General features: G+C 46.3%; 1 protein-coding gene across 4 annotated transcripts in view; it reads left to right on the top strand.

Annotated features, from left to right (window-relative positions):
* Nucleotides 1-22,409, top strand: part of SMAD2 (SMAD family member 2) — a 193,306-nt gene that overhangs the window by 13,009 nt on the left and 157,888 nt on the right. For 3 of the 4 annotated variants that reach the window (XM_030192921.1, XM_030192922.1, XM_030192919.1), the window contains exon 2: nt 19,944-20,221. In XM_030192921.1, coding sequence (XP_030048781.1) covers nt 19,986-20,221 — 236 coding nt within the window. In that variant the 5' untranslated portion in view covers nt 19,944-19,985. Of the gene's footprint in view, nt 1-19,940; nt 20,222-22,409 lie in introns of all 4 variants that reach the window. The other variant, XM_030192920.1, reaches the window with a different exon arrangement.

The following is a 22,409-nucleotide window of genomic DNA, read 5'->3' as shown; positions in this document are numbered from 1 at the left end:
CCTCCACCGTCAATGCAAAACTTCCTCTGTTCTTCAGTCGTCGCAAAGATCCCAAGGGACGTCTGATTTTGGTGGCACCGGATTGGCCTTGAAGGCCGTGGTACACCAACCTTTGGCGTCTTAAAGTGGATGTTCCATTCAGACTACCGGTCATGCAAGATGTGTTGTCGCAGGGTCCGGTTGTTCATCCGGATCGATTGTCTTACGGCCTTAGAGTTCTGCTCTGATCGTGTGGTTTTGCGGCCTGTTCCTTCCTTTCTCCCCAAGATTGTGTCGCGGTTTTATGTTTCTCAGCCGGTGGTATTGCCTGTGTTAGGTTCTTTCTCTGGGTCAGAAGAGCAGCGGCGTTTGAAGTGTTTGGATGTCAAACGGGTGTTGAAACATTATCTCAAGTCCTACGGAAGACTTTTGGTGATCTGATCGGTTGGTTCTGCTTGGACGTTCGCGTACAGGGTTGATGGCCTCTAAGCCCACTATTTCTCATTGGCTTAAAGAAATGCCTCGGCTTATCTTCTTTCAGGGAAGCCTGTTTTAGAACATGTTAAGGCTCACTCTACAAGAGGTCAGGCAGCCTCTTGGGCAGAACGTCTGGTGCCTCCAGAAGACATTTGTAGGGCAGCGACCTGTTCGTCTTTGCATTCTTTTTCTAAGCACTATCGTCTGGATGTCCTCAGTCGTCGACAGGTTGCTTTCGGAGTGCGCGTCTTATCGGCGGGGCTGCTAGGGTCCCTCCCATAATTTCACTGCTTTGTTACTTCCCATCGGTCACATTCTGGGCCGGTCCGGAGGGACGCTAAGGAAGGGTAAATTTAGGCCTTGCCTGCTAATTTGCTTTCCTTTAGTCTTTCCGGACCGGCCCAGATCCCTCCCTTCAGATATCAGTATTTTCTCGGTATGCGATAGTGTTGCTGGTTTGTTTATGTATTAAAAAAAAATGTTTTCTGGTTTACTGAACTTCCTGTAATGCAGGAGCATGTTACGTTTGCAGGCACTCACCCTATGTTGGCAATGTGCCGGTGGCTGCTCAGGTTTTTGGATGCACAGGTTATATATTTCTTCTGTGGCTTTACTTCTGCTTTGGTACTTTATTACTGGATCTTTCTCTAGCTGACAAGGGCACTTATTGGCTCGCTAGTCAGTTTTTTTTCTCAGTCTCCACCTGCTGGAAGGTGTGCACAACCCATCAGTCGCATTCTGGGCGGGTCCGGAGGGACTAAAGGAAAGCAAATTAGCAGGTAAGGCCTAATTTACCCTTGGAGACTTTAGCAAGCGCTGTTTCAGTTGAATGAAGCGGGCAAAAGCCAGATTGAAGTAGATCAAGAATACCTTGAGATGAAGGAAAGTCAAGTCAGTGGCGGTGAACAGCACGTTCAAGTATCTTGAATAGTTAAGGGAAGAGGGAGATGGGGCGATAGTTGGAACGACAGGTAGGTTCAGTGGAGGTTTTGTGACAATGGCATGTTTGAAGGCATCGAGCACAGTGGAAAGTGAAAGATTGAGGATATGACATATAAAAGGGATGACAGTATGAGCGAGAGTGCTATGTAGATGGGTGGGAATAGGATCAGAGGAACGGGTAGTTTCGAGGAGGAAAGAAAATGTTCAGTTTCCTCTTCAGTGATTTCAGAAAAGGTAGGAAAGGAGGCAGGGGTTGAAGGCGGGTTGAGAGAATGAACTAAGGGAAGGATAGGTGGAGGTGACCTGGTTGAGAATTCAAGTTTAATCTTGTGAACCTTATCATGAAAGTACTCAGAGTCTGGTGAGAAAGTGATGGGGGAGTTGGAGGTGAAGGCATTTTGAGCAGAGAGTTCAGTGTGGCAAAGAGACAAGGTTTGAGCCAAGAGAATTTGTCAACTGGACGTAGTAGTCCTGTTTGACAAGAGAGAGCGCAGACTGGAAGGATGTCAGCTCGAATTTGAAATGTATGCAGTCAGCATGGGCACGGGATTTCAGCCAAAGTAATTCGGCAGAGCGGGCACAGGAATGTAGGTAGCGGATTTTAGAGGTCAGCATGGCACGGGATTTCAGCCAAAGGCATTCAGCAGAGTGGGCACAGGAGCATAGGTAGCGGATTCTAGAGGTCAGCCAAGGCTGCAGTTTGGTGTGCCTTACAGAACGGGGAGTGGGAGGATTGAGAGAATCCAGAGCAGAGGAGAGGGTAGTAGTATAGGAAGAGACAGCCTCATTGGCAGACTTGGATAACATAGTGGTTGAGAAGAAATTTTAAACACTGGAGGACAGAGTAGAAGGGTCAATAGTCTGAAGATTCCTAAATGTATTGGTTGAGATTAGACGGGACTAGGGGGGGGGGGGGGGGAGTTTAAGTGTGAAAGTTATCAGATGATGGTCCGAGAGGGGAAGAGCTGAGGTGCAGAAACTGGAGAGTGAGCAGTTGCAGAAGAAAAGATCAAGACAGTGGCCATTCTGGTGATTGGGGGTAGTGGAGCACAGTTGAAGATTGAAAGAAGTGGAGGAGTGGCCTAGTGGTTAGGGTGGTGGACTTTGGTCCTGGGGAACTGAGGAACTGAGTTCGATTCCCACTTCAGGCACAGGCAGCTCCTTGTGACTCTGGGCAAGTCACTTAACCCTCCGTTGCCCCATGTAAGCCGCATTGAGCCTGCCATGAGTGGGAAAGCGCGGGGTACAAATGTAACAAAAAAAAAAAGAGGATGTTAAACTGAGAAACATAAGAGTCAGGGGGATCATTAGCATGAATGTTAAAATCTCCAAGAATGAGGGAAGGAGATGAAGGTTCAAGAAAGAAGGAAAGCCAAGCGTCAGTCAGTGAGAAAAGAAGAAAAGGGACTTATCAGGGGGGTCGATAAATGACTGCTACTTGGAGATGCAGAGGAGTGAATAGATGGATGGCGTGGACTTCGAAGGAAGAAAACATTGAGACTGAGGTGGAAGAAGAGGTTGAAATCTACAGGAGGGTGAAAGTAGCCCAACATCACCTCCATGGGCCTACCAGGCGAGGAGTATGGGAGAAAAGGTAACCTCCATGACACAGGACTAGGGCTGCAGCTGAAGCAGAGTCTTCAGGGCAAGCAAATGGAGAATACAAGAGATAAAGAGGTCATGGATGTAGGAACGTTTGTTGCAGTTAGAGTGGGCATTCCACAGAGCACTTGAGAGAGACAGGGAAGAAGGGGGAAGGAGAGGAACAGAAATTAGATTGCAGACATCACTGTGTGACCTGCATGAATAGGATGAGAGCTGATGTGGAGGACCAAGATTGGGATTGCTATCCCCAGCAGGGAATAGGAGAAGGAGCAAGACAGTATGGAGAATAGTAGGAGAGGCATGACGACAGCGACAAAGGCGAGATGTAGTCAGAATGAAGATGGTTGAATGGAAGGAAGGAAATGTTGAAGGTTGAGAGCTGAGAGATGGTGAAATGATGAAAGCAGAAGGTGGGCAATGTGTTCCTGCAGTATATTAGTGCTGTTTCTACCAGCAATAATTTTTGAAGTTGTTTTGGCGATATTCAGTTTTTATTTCATGATATTTATATTTACATATGGGAAGCTTTCAAACAAATTCAAAAACTGTCAAATAAGTAAAATTTAAAAAAAACAAAAAACCAAAAGGGGCAAATTCCCACATGTCATCTTTTTCTTTTGATATTGGCACAGGAAAAAAAAAGATTTTAAATGTTCCTAATTTAAAGCTAATTCATGTTTAATTTGGGATATAAATGTTATAAATAAGTAAATAGATAGAAACTCTGAATGTTGAGCACCTGATTCTCATAACATGTCTGTTTTAGTGGCCCATTACCAGGAGCAAAAAATCTCTGCACGAATATATCATGCTAGGGTGTCCCTGTAACCAACCCCTCCAAATGACACACTGATTACGATTTATAACTATGAAAAGTTATTCTGTTGTTATACTTCCTCTGTGTACATCCGTGTGCTGCACAAGCTGGCATGTTTGAAAATATAAGTGAGATTAAATAAAAATGCTACCAACAATAAATAAATAGTGTGGATTTGTATGCTTTTGCTTTGAGTGTACGGTGGTGATGGCTGCTCAAGGAAGGTGAAACAGAGGACCTAACTGGCTTCAACTCCCTCCCTCCCACCCACCCACACACACACCATCCAGACCCTCTCTATTTGGTTTTTGCTTAGCTTCTGAATTTGTGTGGATGTCCTTCAGCTTACCAAATTATTTTATTTGATGTCATGCTTTTCATGACTTAGGGAAATGTCTGTCGAGTTTGGGCCACATTACAGTCAGAATGCATCTCTTGACTCAGTCACACATCTGTCAGTTGAGTCAAGCCGCATTTTATGTTACAGCTCAGACACTTTTGACACGGTGAAATATTTGAATATCAGTTGGGTATGGGCCACACTACATGTAACAAGTCAGAACACTTCTACTGACTTGGAGAGATTTTTGTTGTTCAGTTGAGTCAGACCACACTTAAAGTTCCTGCTCAAGCTGCATCTTCTGATGCAGTAAATGTTCTGTACATCAGTTGAGTAGTACCCACAGCTCTGTTTACCTCTTCTGCCTCAATGAAATCTTTGTGTGTTACTTAAATATGGCCCATGCAGCAGCTGGAGCCGAGTGGTGTAGGACTAGGGGGCACGCAATGAAGCTAGAAAGTAGTAAATTTAAAATGAATTGGAGAAAATATTTCTTCACTCAATGTGTAATTAAACTCTGGAATTTGTTGCCAGAGAATGTGGTAAAAGCAATTATCTTAGCAGGGTTTAAAAATTGGATAGCTTCCTAAAAGAAAAGTCCATAAGCTGCTGCTAAATTGGACTTTGGGAAAAACCTCTGCTTATTTCTAGGATAAGCAGCATAAAATGTATTTTACTGTTTTGGGGTCTTGCCATGTACTTGTAACCTGGATTAGCCACTGTTGGAAACAGGATACTGGGCTTGATGGATCTTCGGTCTGTCCCAGTATGGCAATACTTATGTAAGTTGGGAATGGAACCAGGATTTAGAAGATCAGTTTGTTCTCACATAATTATGAATAATACATTTGTTTGTGGATTGGATTTCAGTTGAGGAGTGTGCCAGAACCAATACAGCAGAGAATACCTGTTCAGTGGAGGACAGAATGCACAAGATTAGCTGTCTACAAGATTTTTATTTAATTATGTTCAGAGGATATACCCAACCTACACATGTACCATGTACCACAAAGCAACCCCAGTATTCTTTCACAACTAGACCCCTATTCACTCACAATCACACAAGTCATCCATATACTATCCGTTTTAACCCCCTATTTTTACAAAACATATGTCTCAATACATCAGTACATATTTTACCATATAATCTCAACATATGAACATATAATGAACCACTTGTGTGTCAAAGTCCAACTCCTTCTGAGTTTGCATATGATCGCTTTAAAAACCAATGATAGATCAATTGGCTAACGTCAAGTCCATCGTTACAGCCCTTTCTTTTTCTCTGCCACATTAATGTCTCTTTCAGATGTCTTCAAGATTGTGGCGAGGGGCTAGAGATAGGCTGCTGGGGATGCCACCACTGCGTCAATTTAAATGCTGTTAACACATCCAGGTTCTCTATGCGAGACCGCATTTCGTCAACATCTTCCTCAGGAGAACCAAAACTCGCAATCTGTGGTTGAGCGTCATTTCTGGTATTACAGGCTTGGAAAGCAATCCCACGGATTGCGAGTTTTGGTTCTCCTGAGGAAGATATTGACGAAATTTGGTCTCGAATAGAGAACCTGGATGTCTCTGGACCTGAAAGAAGCTTACTTGCGCATACCAATTTGGCCCCCGCACCAGAGGTTTTTGCGTTGATGGGAAAACATTTCCAGTTTCGGGCCTTGCCTTTTGGCCTCGCCACAGCTCCCCGAACCTTTTCCAAGGTAATGGTGGTAGTAGCTGCTTTTCTCAGGCGAGAGGGTATCCGGGTTCACCCGTACCTAGACGACTGGCTCATCAGAGCAGACTCTGCAGAAGAGAGTCATCAGGTTACAGCCAGAGTGGTCCAGTACTGCAATCTCTGGGCTGGGTCGTCAATATAGCCAAAGGTCACCTGACCCCCTCTCAATCTCTGGAATATTTGGGGGTCTGGTTCGACACAGCCTCGGGTATGGTCTTCCTACTCAAGCAAAGGCGGTGCAAGCTTCAGAACCAGGTCCTTCTGCTCCTGAGGATGCCTCGCCTGCGAGATTGGGACATTGTCCAGCTGTTGGGGTCGATGACGGCCACTTTGGAAGTGGTGCCATAGGCGAGAGCACACCTGAGACCTCTGCAGTGTTCCCTGCTTCAACGATGGTCTCCAATATCTCAGGATTATCAATGCAGACTCACGTGGCTCCCTGCGGCCCGGCTCAGTATGGAGTGGTGGCTCTTAGACAGCATGCTACGGCGAGGAATGCCGCTAGCGCTCCCCGATTGGTGCCTGGTGGTAACAGATGCCAACCTGAAGGGCTGGGGTGCACATTGCCAGGGAAGGCATGCCCAGGGTCTTTGGACACCTGAGGAGTCGGAGTGGTCCATCAGTCGCTTGGAGTTGAAAGCGATTTTCCAGGCGCTTCTGACCTTTCAATTGACCCTGGAACAATTGGCTGTCAGAGTTCTGTCGGACAACACGACAGCAGTGGCCTACATAAATCACCAAGGAGGCACTCAGTGCATAGCACTAGCAGTGCAGGCCGTGCAGATTTGCCACTGGGTCGAGCTTCATCTGCAGTTTCTGTCAGCAGCTCATATTGCAGGTCTGAGCAACGTGCAAGCCGATTATCTGAGCAGGAATCAGATCGACCCAGCGGAGTGGGAACTTGCAGACGAAGTATTCTTGCAGATATGTGCCAAATGGGGAAAGCCCGTAATGGATCTTATGGCGTCGAGCACAAATACCAAAGTCCCGTGCTTCTACAGCAGCTGGAGAGATCCTCGCCCAGCAGGGTTGGATGCCTTGGCTCAACCCTGGCCTCAGGGCCTCCTGTTTGTGTTCCCTCCGTGGCCCTTGATAGGGCGAGTACTCCTGCGGATTCGGCTCTACCAAGGAGAGGTGGCTCTCGGTGGCCCAGGAGGCCGTGGTATGTGGACCTCCGGCGGATGCTGGTAGAGGATCCCCTGCCTTTAACTCTGGTACCAAACCTGTTGTCACAGGGCCCGGTGACCATGGAGGACGCCTGCTGCTTTGGTCTTACGGCTTGGCTATTGAGAGGGCGCAATTGAGAGACGGGATTTTCCAGTAAAGTCATTTCCACTCTCCTACAGGCCTACAAGCGTTCCACTTCTCGTGGCTTATGCCAGGATTTGGCGCCAATTTGAGGCTTGGTGTGTTTCCGTCTCGCCGATACTTGACTTTTTGCAGGATGGTTTACAAAAAGGCTTGGCCTATAATTCCCTGCGTGTTCAAGTGGCAGCCTTAGCATGTTTTCGAGGGAAGGTCGCTGGCCTCTCTCTGGCTGCTTGCCCGGATGTGACACGGTTTCTTAGAGGGGTGCTTCGGCTCCGTCCTCCCATGCGGGCTCCGTGTCCCGCCTGGAACCTGGGATTAGTTTTAAAGGCCCTTCAGTGTTTGCCCTTCGAGCCGCTTAGGCGAGCTTCGGAGAAGGATGTGACCTTAAAGACGGTCTTTTTAGTGGCCATGACATCGGCGAGATGGGTATCTGAGCTCCAGGCGCTGTCCTGTCGAGACCCATTTCAGCAATTCTGAGTCCGGAGTAATGGTACGTACGGTGCCTTCCTTCATGCCTAAGGTGGTTTCAGCGTTTCACCTAAACCAGCCTATTTTCCTGCCCTCCTTTTCTAAAGAGGAGTTTCCAGAAGCCTATGGGCAGTTGCATCATCTGGATGTGCGAAGGGCTCTGTTGCAGTATCTGCGCATGTCAAATGCCTTCAGGACCTCTGACCATCTTTTTGTTCTTTTGTCAGGTCCGCGCAGAGGGTCTCCAGCGTCTAAGGCCACTATAGCCCGTTGGCTCAAAGAAGCATATCTGCTATCTGGCCGGCCTCTGCCTGAAGCCTTTAAGGCACATTCCACAAGAGCGGTTTCCTCTTCTTTGGCTGAAACTGGAGCACTCTCTCTTCAAGTGATATGTAGTGCAGCTACTTGGGTTTCTAAGCTCTCGTTTGCCCGACATTACAGGCTGGATGTGGCTGCCAGGAGAGACGCGCATTTTGGAGCACAAGTGCTGGCGCGTGGTGTGGCTTATTCCCACCCTATCTAGGGATTGCTTTGATACATCCCACTCGTAATGGATTCATCTGCTTGATGACAAGGAAGGGAAAATTAGGTTCTTGGTAATTTTCTTTCCTTTAGTCATAGCAGATGAATCCATGAGCCCTCCCTCAGTGGTTCATTATGTGATTTATGTTACTTTTATGTTCGGTTTTTCCTGTAGATATGTTCCCTCATTGGGAGAAGTTGGAAAACAGTCTTCAGGATTTCTGTTCAGTTACAGGAGGATGAGTTCATTCCCTCCAGGAGGATAAGTTCATTCCCTCCTTTGAATTATAGCTCCAGTTTTGGGGCGTTCATCCGCTGTGAGGAAAGTTCATGTTATTGTGCTTTGTGGTGTAACACTGCTTTGGAAGCTTCAAATACTGAAGAGACAGATGGAGCTAGCTGGCCAAGAAGGCACTATGGTTTTTCAGTGCTTTATATCTCCCCCTGCTGGTTGATGGACACAACCCACTCGTAATGGATTCATCTGCTATGACTAAAGGAAAGAAAATTACCAAGGTAAGAACCGAATTTTCCCATAGTACTAGTCACAGTACTGATCCTTGCAGCCACTCCACTATTCACCCTCCTCCATTGAGAACAATGGCCATTTAACTACACCCTCTGTTTTCTGTGCAATTACCAATTCCTAATCCACAACAGAACATTACCTCCTGTCCTATGACTCTTTAATTTTTTTCAGAAGTATCTCATGAGAAACTTTGTCCTGGAGTTTCTGTATTTCAACTTCTACTTAAATGTTTAAATTTTAAATTCAAAATCTCTCTCCTCCCCCCCCCCCCCCCCCACACACTTTTCTTTTGTCATTGGTTCCCACTAGTGCTGTCCAATTCACAATTTGAATCGATTTGTCGACTCGTTTTGGGTGATTCGATTCAGAAAAAAATTTAGAGTCCCGATTCAGGACTTCCCCACCTCCCTCCCACTGTCACCAAGCTGCTGCTACCTCCTGCTCCTCCCTCCTGCTCGCTCGCTGTCATCCAAGCCGCAACCGCCTCTTCCTTCAGCAGCAGCGACGACAAGAAGATTAACTCAGTGCTGGTCTCTATTGGCGCAGGCTGACGGCTCTGCCCCAGAACAGGAGGCAGTGACAACAAAAGTGTGGGACCGGCAGCTGTGCCAAACTGCCAATGGAGAGTCCTTGTAATCTGTTTCCCCTCCCCTATGCAGCCGTCATCCCTGTACACTCGGAGCAAACAACCTATGAGCTGCTGCATCCACGTCGTCATTTTTTATTGCTGGTAGCATTTTTATTTCATCTCACTTGTATTTTCAAACATGCCAGCTTGTGTATCTTGGGATCTTGCCAGGTATTTGTGAACTGGATTGGCCACAGTTGGAAACAGGATGTTGGGCTTGATGGACCTTTGGTCTTTCCCAGTATGGCAATACTTATGTACTTATATGTAGCATATGGATGTACATAGAGGAAGTATAATAATGGAATAACGTTTTATGGGTAGACTAGTATAATTTGTTATAAATCGTAATTGGTGTATCATTCGGAGGGGATGGTTACAGGGACACCCTAGCACATGTTATATTCGTGCAGAGGGCCCTTTTTGGTGGTAGTGGTGTATTTTTAATACTGAACAATTGTGGAGATAGTATAAACATTTTAGAGAAGTAGAGGCTGGTGCAGTTTAACAACTGGTGCAAATGCTTGCTTGAATGTTTGGAATGTTCAATTGGTGCTGCCTGTTTGTGTTACTCTCTCACAATATTAGCATAGGTCTGAGGCTATGAGCCCCCTATATTTCAGTTAAGCTGAATAGAATCAAATCAAAACAATTCATATGAGCAGATTGAATTGATTTGAATGGTAAATTTTTTTTTAGTGAATTAGCACTAGTATCCACATATACAAGGATAGGATTTCAGACGATGCCAAGGAGAACTAAGCTATCTATATAGTTTTACCATGGTTACACCAGGCAGTCAAGTTGCCAAGTGATACTCATCAGCCACTTAGCTATGTGCAGTGCCAACTACAATAACCCTCCTAACACTCCCTGCTGGGCTCATGCCCCAGAGATGCATCCTTCTTACAAGAGTGTACTGAATCACCTGGAGAACAGATTTTGGCTATGGGATCTCTTCTGCCATACTCAGGTGGTGATCTCCTTCCAGTTGTTGCTTTTGTTCCAAGGAAGCATAGGGGACTGGAAGTGAGATTGCTCTATTATATCCATGATGGATGTTCCCTTTGTGTACTTCTGTCTACCTCAGTTCCTCCAAGTTTGGTACTGTAGCTTCCAGAGTTCCTTGCTCTCCAGTCAGTCAATCTGCACAGAGTGGCACAGATATGATCTGTCACTATCTGGGAGATAATCCTTACATGTGGCATTCTGTGCAAGAGGTTAGAAAGCTGAGCCCCCACCCTTTACTGGCCTGCTGATGGTATCTTTAATATTAGTGAAATGTTGTTTGAAATTGCTGAATGAGTAGGGACTGCTGCGCAAATTATATACCAAAATCCACTAACTGAAAAATAACTTATATGGGAAGGAAGGAAAAAGCCTCAAAGAGCTCGAATCTGAGCAGAGTGACAGAGCTGAAAAGATCTAAATGATCTCTTAGTTTTTCATCATTGGCATAAAACTTTCCAGTTTCTGATATAAATACTGTAAAACTGCAGACATTTTTTTTATATTCAAAATTTGTTTCAGTGGGTAAACAAAATATGTCCAGAGACAAAAAACAGTCCAAATCACAAGCACTTATCTTAAAAGGCTAGGTGGTCTGTAGGACGCAGGAACTGAGCCCAACCGTTGCTTCTCAGACAGCGTGCAGTGCCCTTGGGCCAACGATGGCCGCTGCGTCAGGGTCCCAAATGGCAAGAAATCTTAGACTTCATCACAGTTTTCTGCACACATCCCATTCGCGACCCTGACGCAGCAAAGCCAAACGCTGGCCATCGTTGGCCCAAGGGCACTGCATGCCGTCTGAGAAGCAACGGTTTGGCTCAGTTCCTACGTCCTACAGACCACCTATTATGCACTTGTCTATTTTTGTGCTACCTTTGCCTGGTTTTGGTCTTCCTTTAGCTTTTTTTTTTTTCTTTTCTCCTTTCTCTGACTTGACTCTGCCCTCGGTTCAACAGCTCTTACTGCTCAACTCAGTTACAGCAGCATCTGTTCTTCACCCAAGCAGGGGTTAGATTTTGGGTGACTTGATGTCCAGAATTTTTCTGATTCTGACTGGGCTTTTTGCATCAAAATCTGAGGGAAAGCACATTCTACATAGACTATGTGGCTCATTTTGAAAGCATTTAGACTTGCAAAGTTCCCTAGGTTACTACGGAGCTAATTTTCAAAAGATAAAAACGTCCAAAAACTGGCACAAATCTGTGTTTTGGACATTTTTCTCACAAAAATGTCCAAATTGGTATTTTCAAAAGCAATTTTTAGTCATTTTTCTATGAAGGTGTGAGAAGTGCATTCAAATCACAAGGGGGTATGTCAGGGACATGTTAAGGGCAGGATCTGGGCATTCCTAACACTTGGACGTTTTTCAGCCCTAACAGAACAAAACAAAAACGTCCAAGACTAAAACTAAGATGTTTTGAGCTAGACCTGTTTTTATAATGAATAAGGCACAAAAGAGGTGCCCTAAATGACCAGATTGGCCACTGGAGGGAATGAGGGATGACCTCTCCTTACTCCCCCAGTGGTCACTAACCCCCACCCACCCCCCCAAAATGTGATTTAAAACATTACTTGTCAGCCTCAGATGTTAGAGCCAGGTCTATTAGAGCAGCATGCAGGCCCCTGGAGTAGTCTAGTGGTGCGTGAAGTGTACTGCAGACAGGTGGACCCAGGCCCATACCTCCCCTACCTGTTGCACTTGTGGAGGAAACTGTGAGCCTTCCAGAAACCCACTGTTCCTTAGCGTCCTTCCGGGCCGGTCTAGGGATTAACTGATGGGTTATGCACCTCCTCCAGCAGGTGGAGACTGAGAACTCTGAATCTAAAGAGCCCATAAAAGCCCTAACCATGTAGCCCTAAAAGAGTATTCTCAGTCTCCAGCAGGTGGAAGGAGATAAGAGCCCTTAGTCTCTACAGGAATTTTTTTTCCTCTTTTAGTTATAGTTAGAATAGAATAGGAGAAGATTTTTATGTTGTTTCCTGCTTTCCCTTCTGTGCCCAGAGTATTTTGGCTTGGTAGGACTGAGTGCAGTGCACTCTCTAGTCAGCCCAGAGGTGCTACACACTGAGGTACCGGGTCCCTCCCTCAACTTTCCTCCTACTGCCTCCAGCCAGCGGTTCGTGCTGTGGGTTGGGGAGAGCTCACTCTCTCCAGCGGGAGAGTAGTTCAGCCTAGGGAGAAGGCAGCCATGTGAAAAAAAAAAAAAAAAAGCTGCAGCTCTTCGGAAATGGTCATTTTGGGTCTCTCTCTCCCTGGGTTTCCCGATCGGGCAGAGGCTTGTTTTCAGAAAGTTAAGACCAGCGGGAGTCATGAGCGAAAAGCTGCGCGGGGGGGGGGGGGGGGGGGTGTTTGGATCCTCCAGCGCGTGTAAATTTTGCACAGCGATCCAAGATGTGGGGGTGGTGGCTCCTTCAGTTCCGGCTCCGGCAGGGTCAGTTGCGATCGCGGCCCCATTGTTTGCTCCGGTGGCTCCGCCTGTCCCAGTGCTTGCTGCTCGGAGGCCTGAAATGGGGATCACTTCGGTTGGGGCTGGAACGACAGCCATTTTGTTTGCTCCGTCCAGCATGGAGGATAGACCGGTGGCTTCTGCGCAAGCGCAGTCCGCAGTAATAATTCCTGCTCCAGGGGGGGTGCAGGAAGGAGGATTCCCTCCAGAATTTGTATTACAAATGTATCAGGCATTTCTTTTGAAGCAAGCAGGTCATTCGTGTGTTACTTCTGCTGAGAGTTGATCTAGGCAGGAAGTTCCTGCTAAGAGGCCAAGTGAGTGATGGAGGTTGGAGGAGGATCAGGATTTTGAACAGAAGTTGGACGTCCCCAGGACCAAAGTCCACCACCCTAACCACTAGGCCACTCCTCCACTTTACTATGGAGTCATGTAAAGTTGATATGCTGGTTAAAGGCATTAGGCGTCCAGGTAAGACTTTTCCAATGCATCAAGACATTAGAGATATCATCCAGGCTCAATGGGATGCTCCTGACTCTTCCTTTAGGCTGGCCAGGTCTATGGTTCGACTGTATCCAGTTCCAGATGAGGACAAATCGCTGCTCAAAGTACCTGTCATGGATACAGTAGTGTCGGTGGTTACAAAGCGCAATACAGTCCCGGTGGATGGAGGTACAGCCCTTCAGGATGGTCAAGACCACAGGATTGAAGCCCTTGAGTAGTTTTGATGTCTCATCTCTGGCTGTACAAGCAGCTATTTGTGGCTCGTTGGTGGCTAGAGCCTGTTTCCAGTGGGCAGAGAAAGTCCTAGACAGGTCTACGGATGATTTGAGTTCTGTAGATGTCGAAGTAGCTAAGATTGAGATGGGCTCTGTTTTTCTGGAGGATGCTCTGTATGATTTACTGAGGGCTTCTTCGAAATCCATGGCCCTAGGAGTTGTGGCTCGCCGTTCTCTCTGGTTGTGAAGTTGGTTCACAGATGCAGCGTTTAATTCTAAGTTAAAGTTTCCTTTCAGAGGTGCCCTCTTGTTAGGAGTCGAATTGGATGAGCTGCTTCGTAGCCTGGGTGATACCAAAATTCCTCGCCTACCGGAGGATTGCCCTAGGAGTCCGCCATGATCCTTTGCTATGGGTCGTGGTTGGGGCCGAGATTTCCGCAGGTTTCATTCAGACAGAGGGGTTCAGACGCAACGGTCTCGTTATTGGCAGAGAAATCAGTCCTTTCAAGGGTCTCGGAGAGGGGGTAGAGATGCCTGCTCGTCCTTCCAATCCTCAGCTCAATGAAGGTGTCGGGGCCACTCCTCTGATTCCGGTAGGTGCTCTCCTAGCTCAGGTTTATCAGAGGTGGGCCCAGATTACCTCAGATCAGTGGGTCTTGGAGGTTATTCGAGACAGGTACGCCTTAGAATTTTCTCGACCTCTCTCCGACACTTTTCTGGAGTCTCCCTGCTGCTCTCATATCAAAGCGGGGGCGGTACGGGACACTCTATGCAGGTTAATTCAGCTCCAGGCCATTTGTCCGGTCCCTCATGCAGAAATCAGGCAGGGCTGCTATTCCATTTACTTTGTGGTCCCAAAGAAGGAGGGATCCTTTTGTCCGATTTTGGACCTGAAGGCGGTAAATTGCTCGCTCAGAAACCCCAGCTTTCGGATGGAAACCCTTCGATCAGTCATTGTTGCGGTGCATACAGGAGAGTTTTTAACTGCTCTAGATTTGACAGAGGCCTACCTGCACATTCCAATTCGTCAGGCACATCAGCGATTCCGTCGCTTTCTCATGCTAGGCCACCACTATCAGTTTCGAGCGCTTCTGTTCGGTCTTTCCACTGCTCCATGTACGTTCACCAAAGTCATGGTAGTGGTAACGGCAGCTCTCAGAAAAGAAGGAATTTTAGTTCACCCTTATCTGGGCGTTACCAGGAGAGCGTACAGGTCACAGAGCGAGTGGTTCAATTCCTGCAGTCTCTAGGATGGGTGGTCAACTCTGCCAAGAGCCATCTGGTACCTTCCCAGACCCTCGAGTACTTGGGAGTACTGTTCAACACTGCCGAGGGTCAGGTCTTCCTTCCCCACACCAGAATCCACAAGCTGCAGTCGCAAATTCAGACCTTATTGAGCAGACGCGTTCCCTGTGCCCGAGACTATCTGCAAGTGTTAGAGTCCATGGCCGCGGCGATAGAAGCGGTACCGTGGGCCAGGGTGCACATGAAGTGTCTGTAAGTGTCTTTGCTGTCCCTGTGGTCTCCTCAGACAGACTCTTTACAGATGATTACCGTTGCGGATGCCGGACCGCGCCAGCCTGTTTTGGTGGCTAAGATTGTCCAACTTGACCAAGGGTATGCTGCTGCATCTGCCTCAATGGACATTGATAACGACAGATGCCAGTCTTTCAGGCTGGGGTGCTCACTGCCTGCGTTAGTTTACGCAAGGCCGGTGGTCTCCCCTGGAGAAAGTCCTTATCCATCAATCTATTGGAGACTAGGGCAGTTCGCCTATCACTGGAGGCCTTTTCGGTCCTGATTCAGGGCAAGTCGTTTCGCATTCTTTTGGGCAATGCGACAGCGGTGGCATATGTCAATCGGCAGGGAGGCACAAGGAGCCAGCTGTTGCATCGGGAAGCATCAAAGCTCCTGTCTTGGGCGGAGGCTCACCTGGTAGCTCTTTCTGTGTCTCATGTAGCAGGGACAGAATGTGCAAGCAGATTTCCTAAGTCGTCACAGTCTAGATCCAGGGGAATGGGCTCTCGGTCAGGAGGCCTTTCGAGCAATAGTAGGTCAGTGGGGGTTGCCAGTCATGGATCTCTTAGCCACTCACCTGAACGCCCAAGTACCTCGTTTTTACAGTCGCAGAAAGAACCCGTGAGCGGACGGAGTGGATGCGGTTCTTCAGCCGTGGCCAGCGGGTCTCCTTTATGCGTTTCCGCCGTGGCTGCTGCTGGGTCGCCTCCTACAGCGAATCGAGGAGCACGGAGGCTCGGTGATTCTGGTGGCTCCGGATTGGCCTCACAGACCATGGTATGTGGATCTCATGCGTTGTCTTGTGGCTCCTCCCCTCCGGCTTCCGGTCAATCCCGGTCGTCTTTTTCAGGGACCAATCTGTCATCTAGACCCGGCTTGGTTTTGTCTTATGGCCTGACTCTTGAAAGTGCATGGTTAAAAAAGAGGGGTTACTCTGCAAAGGTCATTTCCACCATGCTTCATTTTCGTCGTCGGTCAACTTCTCTTAATTACATCAGGACTTTGCGGACCGGATCATTTTTCCATTACGGTCTTCTCTCCCGCAGTTGTTGGAATTTTTGCAACATGGTTTTGATAAGGGCTTAGCTCGTGCTTCTGTTAAGGTCCAGGTTGCGGCTTTGTCCTGCTTTCACGGTCTCATTCGGGGCAGGTCCTTAGCTAGTTTTCCGGATGTATCTAGTTTTAGAAGGGGGGTAAACCTAATGCATCCGCCTTCTTGATCCATTTTTCCGGCTTAGGACCTTAATATGGTCCCCTCGGTCCTTACTAGAGCTCCTTTTAAGCCCTTATCTGCTTGCTCTCTGAAGGACTTGACGCTTAAGTGTTAACGTTCCTCACCTGGTTCCAGGCCTGCGTGGCCGATTCGCCGGCGAGGTGCGGTCCGGCTGAGATAGCCGGCTATTTTGGATGTAGTTTCTCCAGGATGGGTCTGTTTCTGTTTCCTGTTTCTGGCAGCCATCATCTTGGATCAAGGACAGCAGCCATCTTGGCTAGCTCAGGAGGGGGCAGCCATCTTGGAGTAACGAGGTCAGGAAGGAAGCCCATATTTGGACGTAGTCACCTCTGCTGATGGGGGCAGCCATCTTGAATCAGCTGCACATGCTTGAGCCTAATTCCTCCACTACTTAAGGCCCTGCCTTCAGTCCGTTGCTTCGGCCTCAATTGTCTCAGAGGTCCACACTGGAGTTCTGTTCACCGGCTTTCCTCATTTCCTGTTTTCCTGTGTACCAGACCTCCTGCTTGTTTTCCTGACCACGAATGTTTGCTGCCTGCCTAGACCTTGGACTGGTTTGACTATTCTTTGTCCTACGGATTACTTGGCTATTGGACTGTGTCTGCTTTCCTGTCAGCCTGGTCAGCGGCTGTGCAACCCCGCCGGTTCCAGAAGTCCTGGTGGCCACCTGCAGCTGGGAGCTCAACTCTTGGTGAACGGTGGTCGCTTCCCAGGTGAAGCTAGGGGTTGTCTGGCTGCCTGACCAAGTGTGGCGTCACTCCATCTCTGCCGTGCTCAGTTGGGGCACAGGGGCTCACTACTACCGGGTCATAACATTAAGACGGTCTTTTTGGTTGCCATTACTTCGGCCCAGTGTGTCTGAGTTGCAGGCTCTTTCCTGTAAGTCCCCGTTTTTGGAGTTCTCGAGGGAACGGATAGTGCTGCGGCCGGTTCCTTCTTTTCTTCCTAAGGTCGTTTTCCGTTTTCATGTGTCTTAATCTGTCGTCCTACCGGTTTTCAGTTCCTCCTCGGGTTCTGAGGAACAATGCAGGCTTCGGACTCTGGGTGTCGGAAGAGTTTTGAAGCGCTATCTCAAGGTTATGCAGGAGTTCAGGCGGTCGGACAGTCTGATCTCGTTGGAGGATCTCGTAAAAGCTTGGCAGCGTCTAAACCAACCTTGTCTCGGTGGCTGAAAGAAATGTTAGTGTCGGCTTACCTTCTATCGGGCAAACAAGTTCTGACGGGAATCAAGGCCCACTCTACTAGAGAACAGGTGGCCTCGTGGGCGGAACTCTCCTTGGTTCCTCCTTTGGAGATTTGTAAAGCGGCGACGTGGTCTTCATTGTATTCCTTTTCAAAGTATTACAGGTTGGATGTGCAGTGTCGCCAGGATGCTATTTTTGGAGCTAGTGTTCTCTCCGCTGGTTTGCTGGGGTCCCTCCCTTAAGAGCACTGCTTTGTTACTTACCATCAGTCAATCCCTGGACCGGTCCGGAGGGACGCTAAGGAAGGAGAAATTAGAGCTTACCTGCTAATTTGCTTTCCTTTAGTCCCTCCAGACCGGTCCAAGTCCCACCCTTTCTTGCTAAATAATGTAGAAATTTGGTAGGTATGTTCATTTTGAGTGTTTTTCAGTTCGAGTTGTCAGTTGGAGCTGCTTTGTTCTTTGCTGTCTTCTGTTTGAAAAAAAAACAAACAAAAAAACCCCAAGGTTTCTAGTGGACCGACACGGAGGTGTTGTAGTCCTGCTTTTTCCATTGTGATTATCATGGGGTGGCTGCTCGGATGCTTGGTGGCACAGAAGGGTACGCTTGACTTTATTTCCTCTTTTCCTGCTTTTTTACTAGTATACTGGCTCTAGGGCTACGTGGCTAGGGCTTTTATGGGCTCTCTAGATTCGGAGTTTTCAGTCTCCACCTGCTGGAGGAGGTGCATAACCCATCAGTCAATCCCTGGACCGGTCCGGAGGAACTAAAGTAAAGCAAATTAGCAGGTAAGATCGAATTTCTCCTTCCCCACATATAGGTGCCCCTTTCACCTGTAAGGGATATGGTAGTGGTATACAGTTGGGGGTGGTGGGTTTTGGGGGCTCAGCATCCAAGATAAAGGAGCAGTGGTGAGATATGTACTTGGGAGCATTTTATAAAGTTCACTGCAGTGCCCTCTAGGGTGGCCTATTGCTTTCCTGGGATGTCTGGGAGATCAGTCTACTAAAAATGCTGGTTCCTCCTACATCCCAATGGCTTGATTTTGTTGGATGTTCGTTTGTTTTTTTCTAAAATGGTCCAAAAAAACAAAACATCCAAATCACAAAACCTGAAGGAAAAGTCCATTGAACATTATTAATTTAAATTTTTCTTTTGTTTTTGGGTTTTTTGCCGGGTTCTTGAGGCCTGGATTGGCCACTGTCGGAGAGAGGATGCCGGCCTTGATAGACCCTTGGTCTTTTCCCAGTATGGCAGTGCTTATGTTCTTATGTTCAAAACAGTATTTTTGAAAACAAAAGATAAGACATTTTTTTTTCTTTTTTGAAAATTATCTTCTTTCCTATTCAGATTTTGGATGTTTTTTGCAAAACGTCCAAAGTCAGACTTAGACATCATATTGAAAATGCCCCTCCACGTAACTTTGTAAGTCTTTGTAAGTACTTTGAAAATATGGCGCTTTGTGTCCCTTCAACTTGCTGTACTTTACTTTTAAGCAGCCTGGTGGTTAGAAATTTTTTTTTTTTTTTTGTAATGAAATGACTGTTATTTTGTCTTCAGTCAAGCGTATGTAATGTGGTACACTAATATGATTATAAAATGCTGTCGATAAACTAGTTTTCTTCCTCCATCTACTTACTTTTCATTAAGTATGGAATCGTAATACTAAAACGCAAATTCAAAGAGTTTTTATCTTGGATGCCAGTTACATTTCCTGGTGTGATCAGCATTATTGCTGTGCTGACTTGTAATTTTTATGAAAGAAAGTTTTGAGGAAAATCCATGTGTTGATTTGAAGCTTACCATAGTCATAAAAAAAAATGAATGTTGATTTTGTAATATGCATATTCAGATCCCGTTTACAATGCATTTGAAAGAGGAATTTGGAAAGAATATGATAACTGGACTGTTTGCAGTAGGGAAAACACTTGTATTAAAGGAATGACTACTTTTTGTAGTTTTGGAATGTAAAACAAATCCAACATAATAATTTACAAGTCATTTGAAAAAGAATCATGGTTTATATATAACTGTAACAGTAGTGCATATCTAAATTATAATCCAGTTTATAAATACTTTAAATGTTGCAGTTTTTTGGGAAAAACAAATACTCTTGTATTTAAAGTAATTTAGCTACCCAGAGTTTAGTTTTATTTGATACTGAGTTACTTCTTGCTCTCTGAAGCAACTAACAAAATTTTCTCCAGATTTGCCATGTGATGGGAAGTAAAGTGGTGCATAATAAGTGGATGCTAGTTCTTTCTGATTTGTTCTTAACGGTAGCTAAATATTTATTCGTCTTAATTACTTCCCTAGTTGCTTTGGAGAGTAGTGATGTTTGCCAGCTGGTTTGTGTTGTGCAGGCTACAACACGAAGAGGAAACAGCATAGTGCAGTGTTTTAGAAGAAAATAGTATTCTAATGATTTGATGAATTGGTAAAAGTAGCACTAAATGATTCTGGTATTTTTATTTTTTATGGATCAGGACTAGGCATCTTCACAACGGGGTACTACAGCTGTAGAGAACATGTCATCTATTTTGCCATTCACACCACCTGTTGTGAAACGACTCCTGGGTTGGAAGAAATCCGCTGGTGGTTCTGGAGGAGCTGGTGGTGGGGAGCAGAATGGACAAGAAGAAAAATGGTGTGAGAAAGCGGTAAAAAGTTTAGTGAAGAAACTCAAAAAAACAGGACAGCTGGATGAACTGGAAAAAGCAATCACGACACAGAATTGCAATACAAAATGTGTTACAATCCCAAGGTAGGTAATGCTGTTCTCTGAATAAACATGATTTATTTGAATAAGCTGCATTCTGAATCAAGTTGTGTTCATTTCCGAAAGCTTCCATGAAAACAAAATAACCATTGAAAGATGTGCAAATTTTTAGTGTGTTGTGCTGTTCTGTTACACGTACAGATTTTCATGACATTCTTTGATTAAATGCTTAGACACTTGTTACTGTTAAGAAACCCAAAGCCCCTCTGTAGTGTCTATGTAATGTAAGAGCAGGATATTTTCCTTGTACATAATGTAGCCAAGGGAACTATCAGGACAAAGTACTTTCTTCTGTTACAGCAACCTCCAACATATGCTAACCTGCTTGGCTAAAGTGAGTACTTATTTCTGCTTTCATGAGCAAAGTTGGAAACACTTTATAATATTTCATATACCTGTTGCCTGTCTGTTCTGAATCTGTTATGGTTTTTTTGGTTGCAGTTTGAGAGAAAATGTGGTGTTCCATTGAAACATTGTTAGTCGATCACTCTGTGTTCTAAAATTTTGCTTTTGATAAAATCCCCATTTGTTATTAATATATTAAGTCTTCATTTACATTGTCATCTCCAAAATGGACAGGTCCTTCTGTCTGATCCTACGCTTGAGCCAGTGCCTCCTTGTGGGTCCTCACTTCTGCATGAAGACCCTGCATTTGATAATTTGATAAATAACTTCTGTCAGGTCAGGAGAATATAACTTTCCTGTACTTGATGAAGGTCTATCTGCACATTGTAATCTGGGAAGCTCGCTGGCCTTCCTTTTGGTTTTGTGCTGGCCAAGGATTTTCAAATCGGGGCAGTGTCCTTTGGGCTGACTATGACTCCCCCTGCACCTTCTTCAAAATCATAGTGGTGCTGGCAGCGCACATTCACAAACAGAGCCTCTGGGTGCATGTACCTGGATGACTGGCTCATTTGGGCCAGTTCAGAAGCGAACTCCAGGGCAGCATTGGAGACAGTAATCCAGTTGTTGGAAGCAGCTTGGATGGGTGAACTTTTGCCAAGAGTTATTCAGTGCCTAATCAGGGTTTGGAGAGGACAGATTAACTGTTCACTCGTCCTCTAGATTGTTCACTTGTCTTTAGATTGTTCTCTTGTCTTTTAGATTGTAAGCTCTTTGAGCAGGGACCATCCTTCTATGTCTAAATTGTACAGCGCTGCGTAACCCTAGTAGCGCTTTAGAAATGCTAGTTAGTAGTAGTAGTAGTAGAGGAGTAGCCTGATTGTTATTGCAATGGGCTGAGAACCAGGGGTACTGGGTTTGGATCCTATTGCAGCTCTTGTAACCCCCCCCCCCCCCCCCCATTTTCTCCAAGTACTAAAAACTTAGATTGTGAACCCAATATGGACAGAGAAAGTACCTGCATGTAATATACTGCCTTTCGATGGTACAACCAAATGCATGCATTGAATATCTAGAGTACGGTTTGACTTGAAGCGGTATCTCCTCTAGAGGAATGTATGCTTAAGTTGCAAGTGCAAAATGGTGTCCTGCTTGAAGTGGGTTCTTCAGGCTTTGTCTTACGTCCAGTTGCATGGATCCATGGCAGCAACCTTGGAGGTGGGCTTTCCTGTTCCTGGGGCCCTTCAGATGAACTTGGCATGGTAGGACAAGCCAGACCACCTGCTTTGAGTGTTCTCTTCTCTTGGTCCCAGCTGACTGACTGATGGTGATGACAGATGCGAGTCGTTCGGCTTGGGAGCCCACAATTTTGGCCAACCTGTTCTCGGCTGTTTGTAGACCAGTTCACCTAGCACTGCAGCATGAACCACACAACCATGAGATTGGCCTATATCAACAGGCACGTGGAGGCAACTTGCTGTGCAGCAGGATGTCAAAACACTTCCTTGTCATCAAGCAGATGAAGCCATTACGTATGGGTTATGTCCATCAACCAGCAGGGGAGATAGAGAGCACTCAAACTTTCACAGTGCCCTCTTGGCCAGCTAGCTCCACTGCCTCTTCAGTATTCTCTATCTCCCCTAGCAGGGTGGCTGCAGCTTATTCGAGCTCCAGAAAAATCTGCCGGGAGGTGGTTCCTGGCTTGCCAGTTGTTAACCGGGGTGTTGGAGGCTATAGCAGCTTCACTTTAAAGGCACATAGGTTAGCCCTTTCCCTGCCTTACCCATACCTCTGTGGATGTGGACATATTGCCTTGCTTTCCCTGTCCTTA

This window comes from Microcaecilia unicolor, chromosome 2 (assembly GCF_901765095.1).
Source record: "Microcaecilia unicolor chromosome 2, aMicUni1.1, whole genome shotgun sequence".
NCBI classification, from domain to species: Eukaryota; Metazoa; Chordata; class Amphibia; order Gymnophiona; family Siphonopidae; genus Microcaecilia; species Microcaecilia unicolor.
This window is presented reverse-complemented; position numbering and strand designations above follow the sequence as displayed.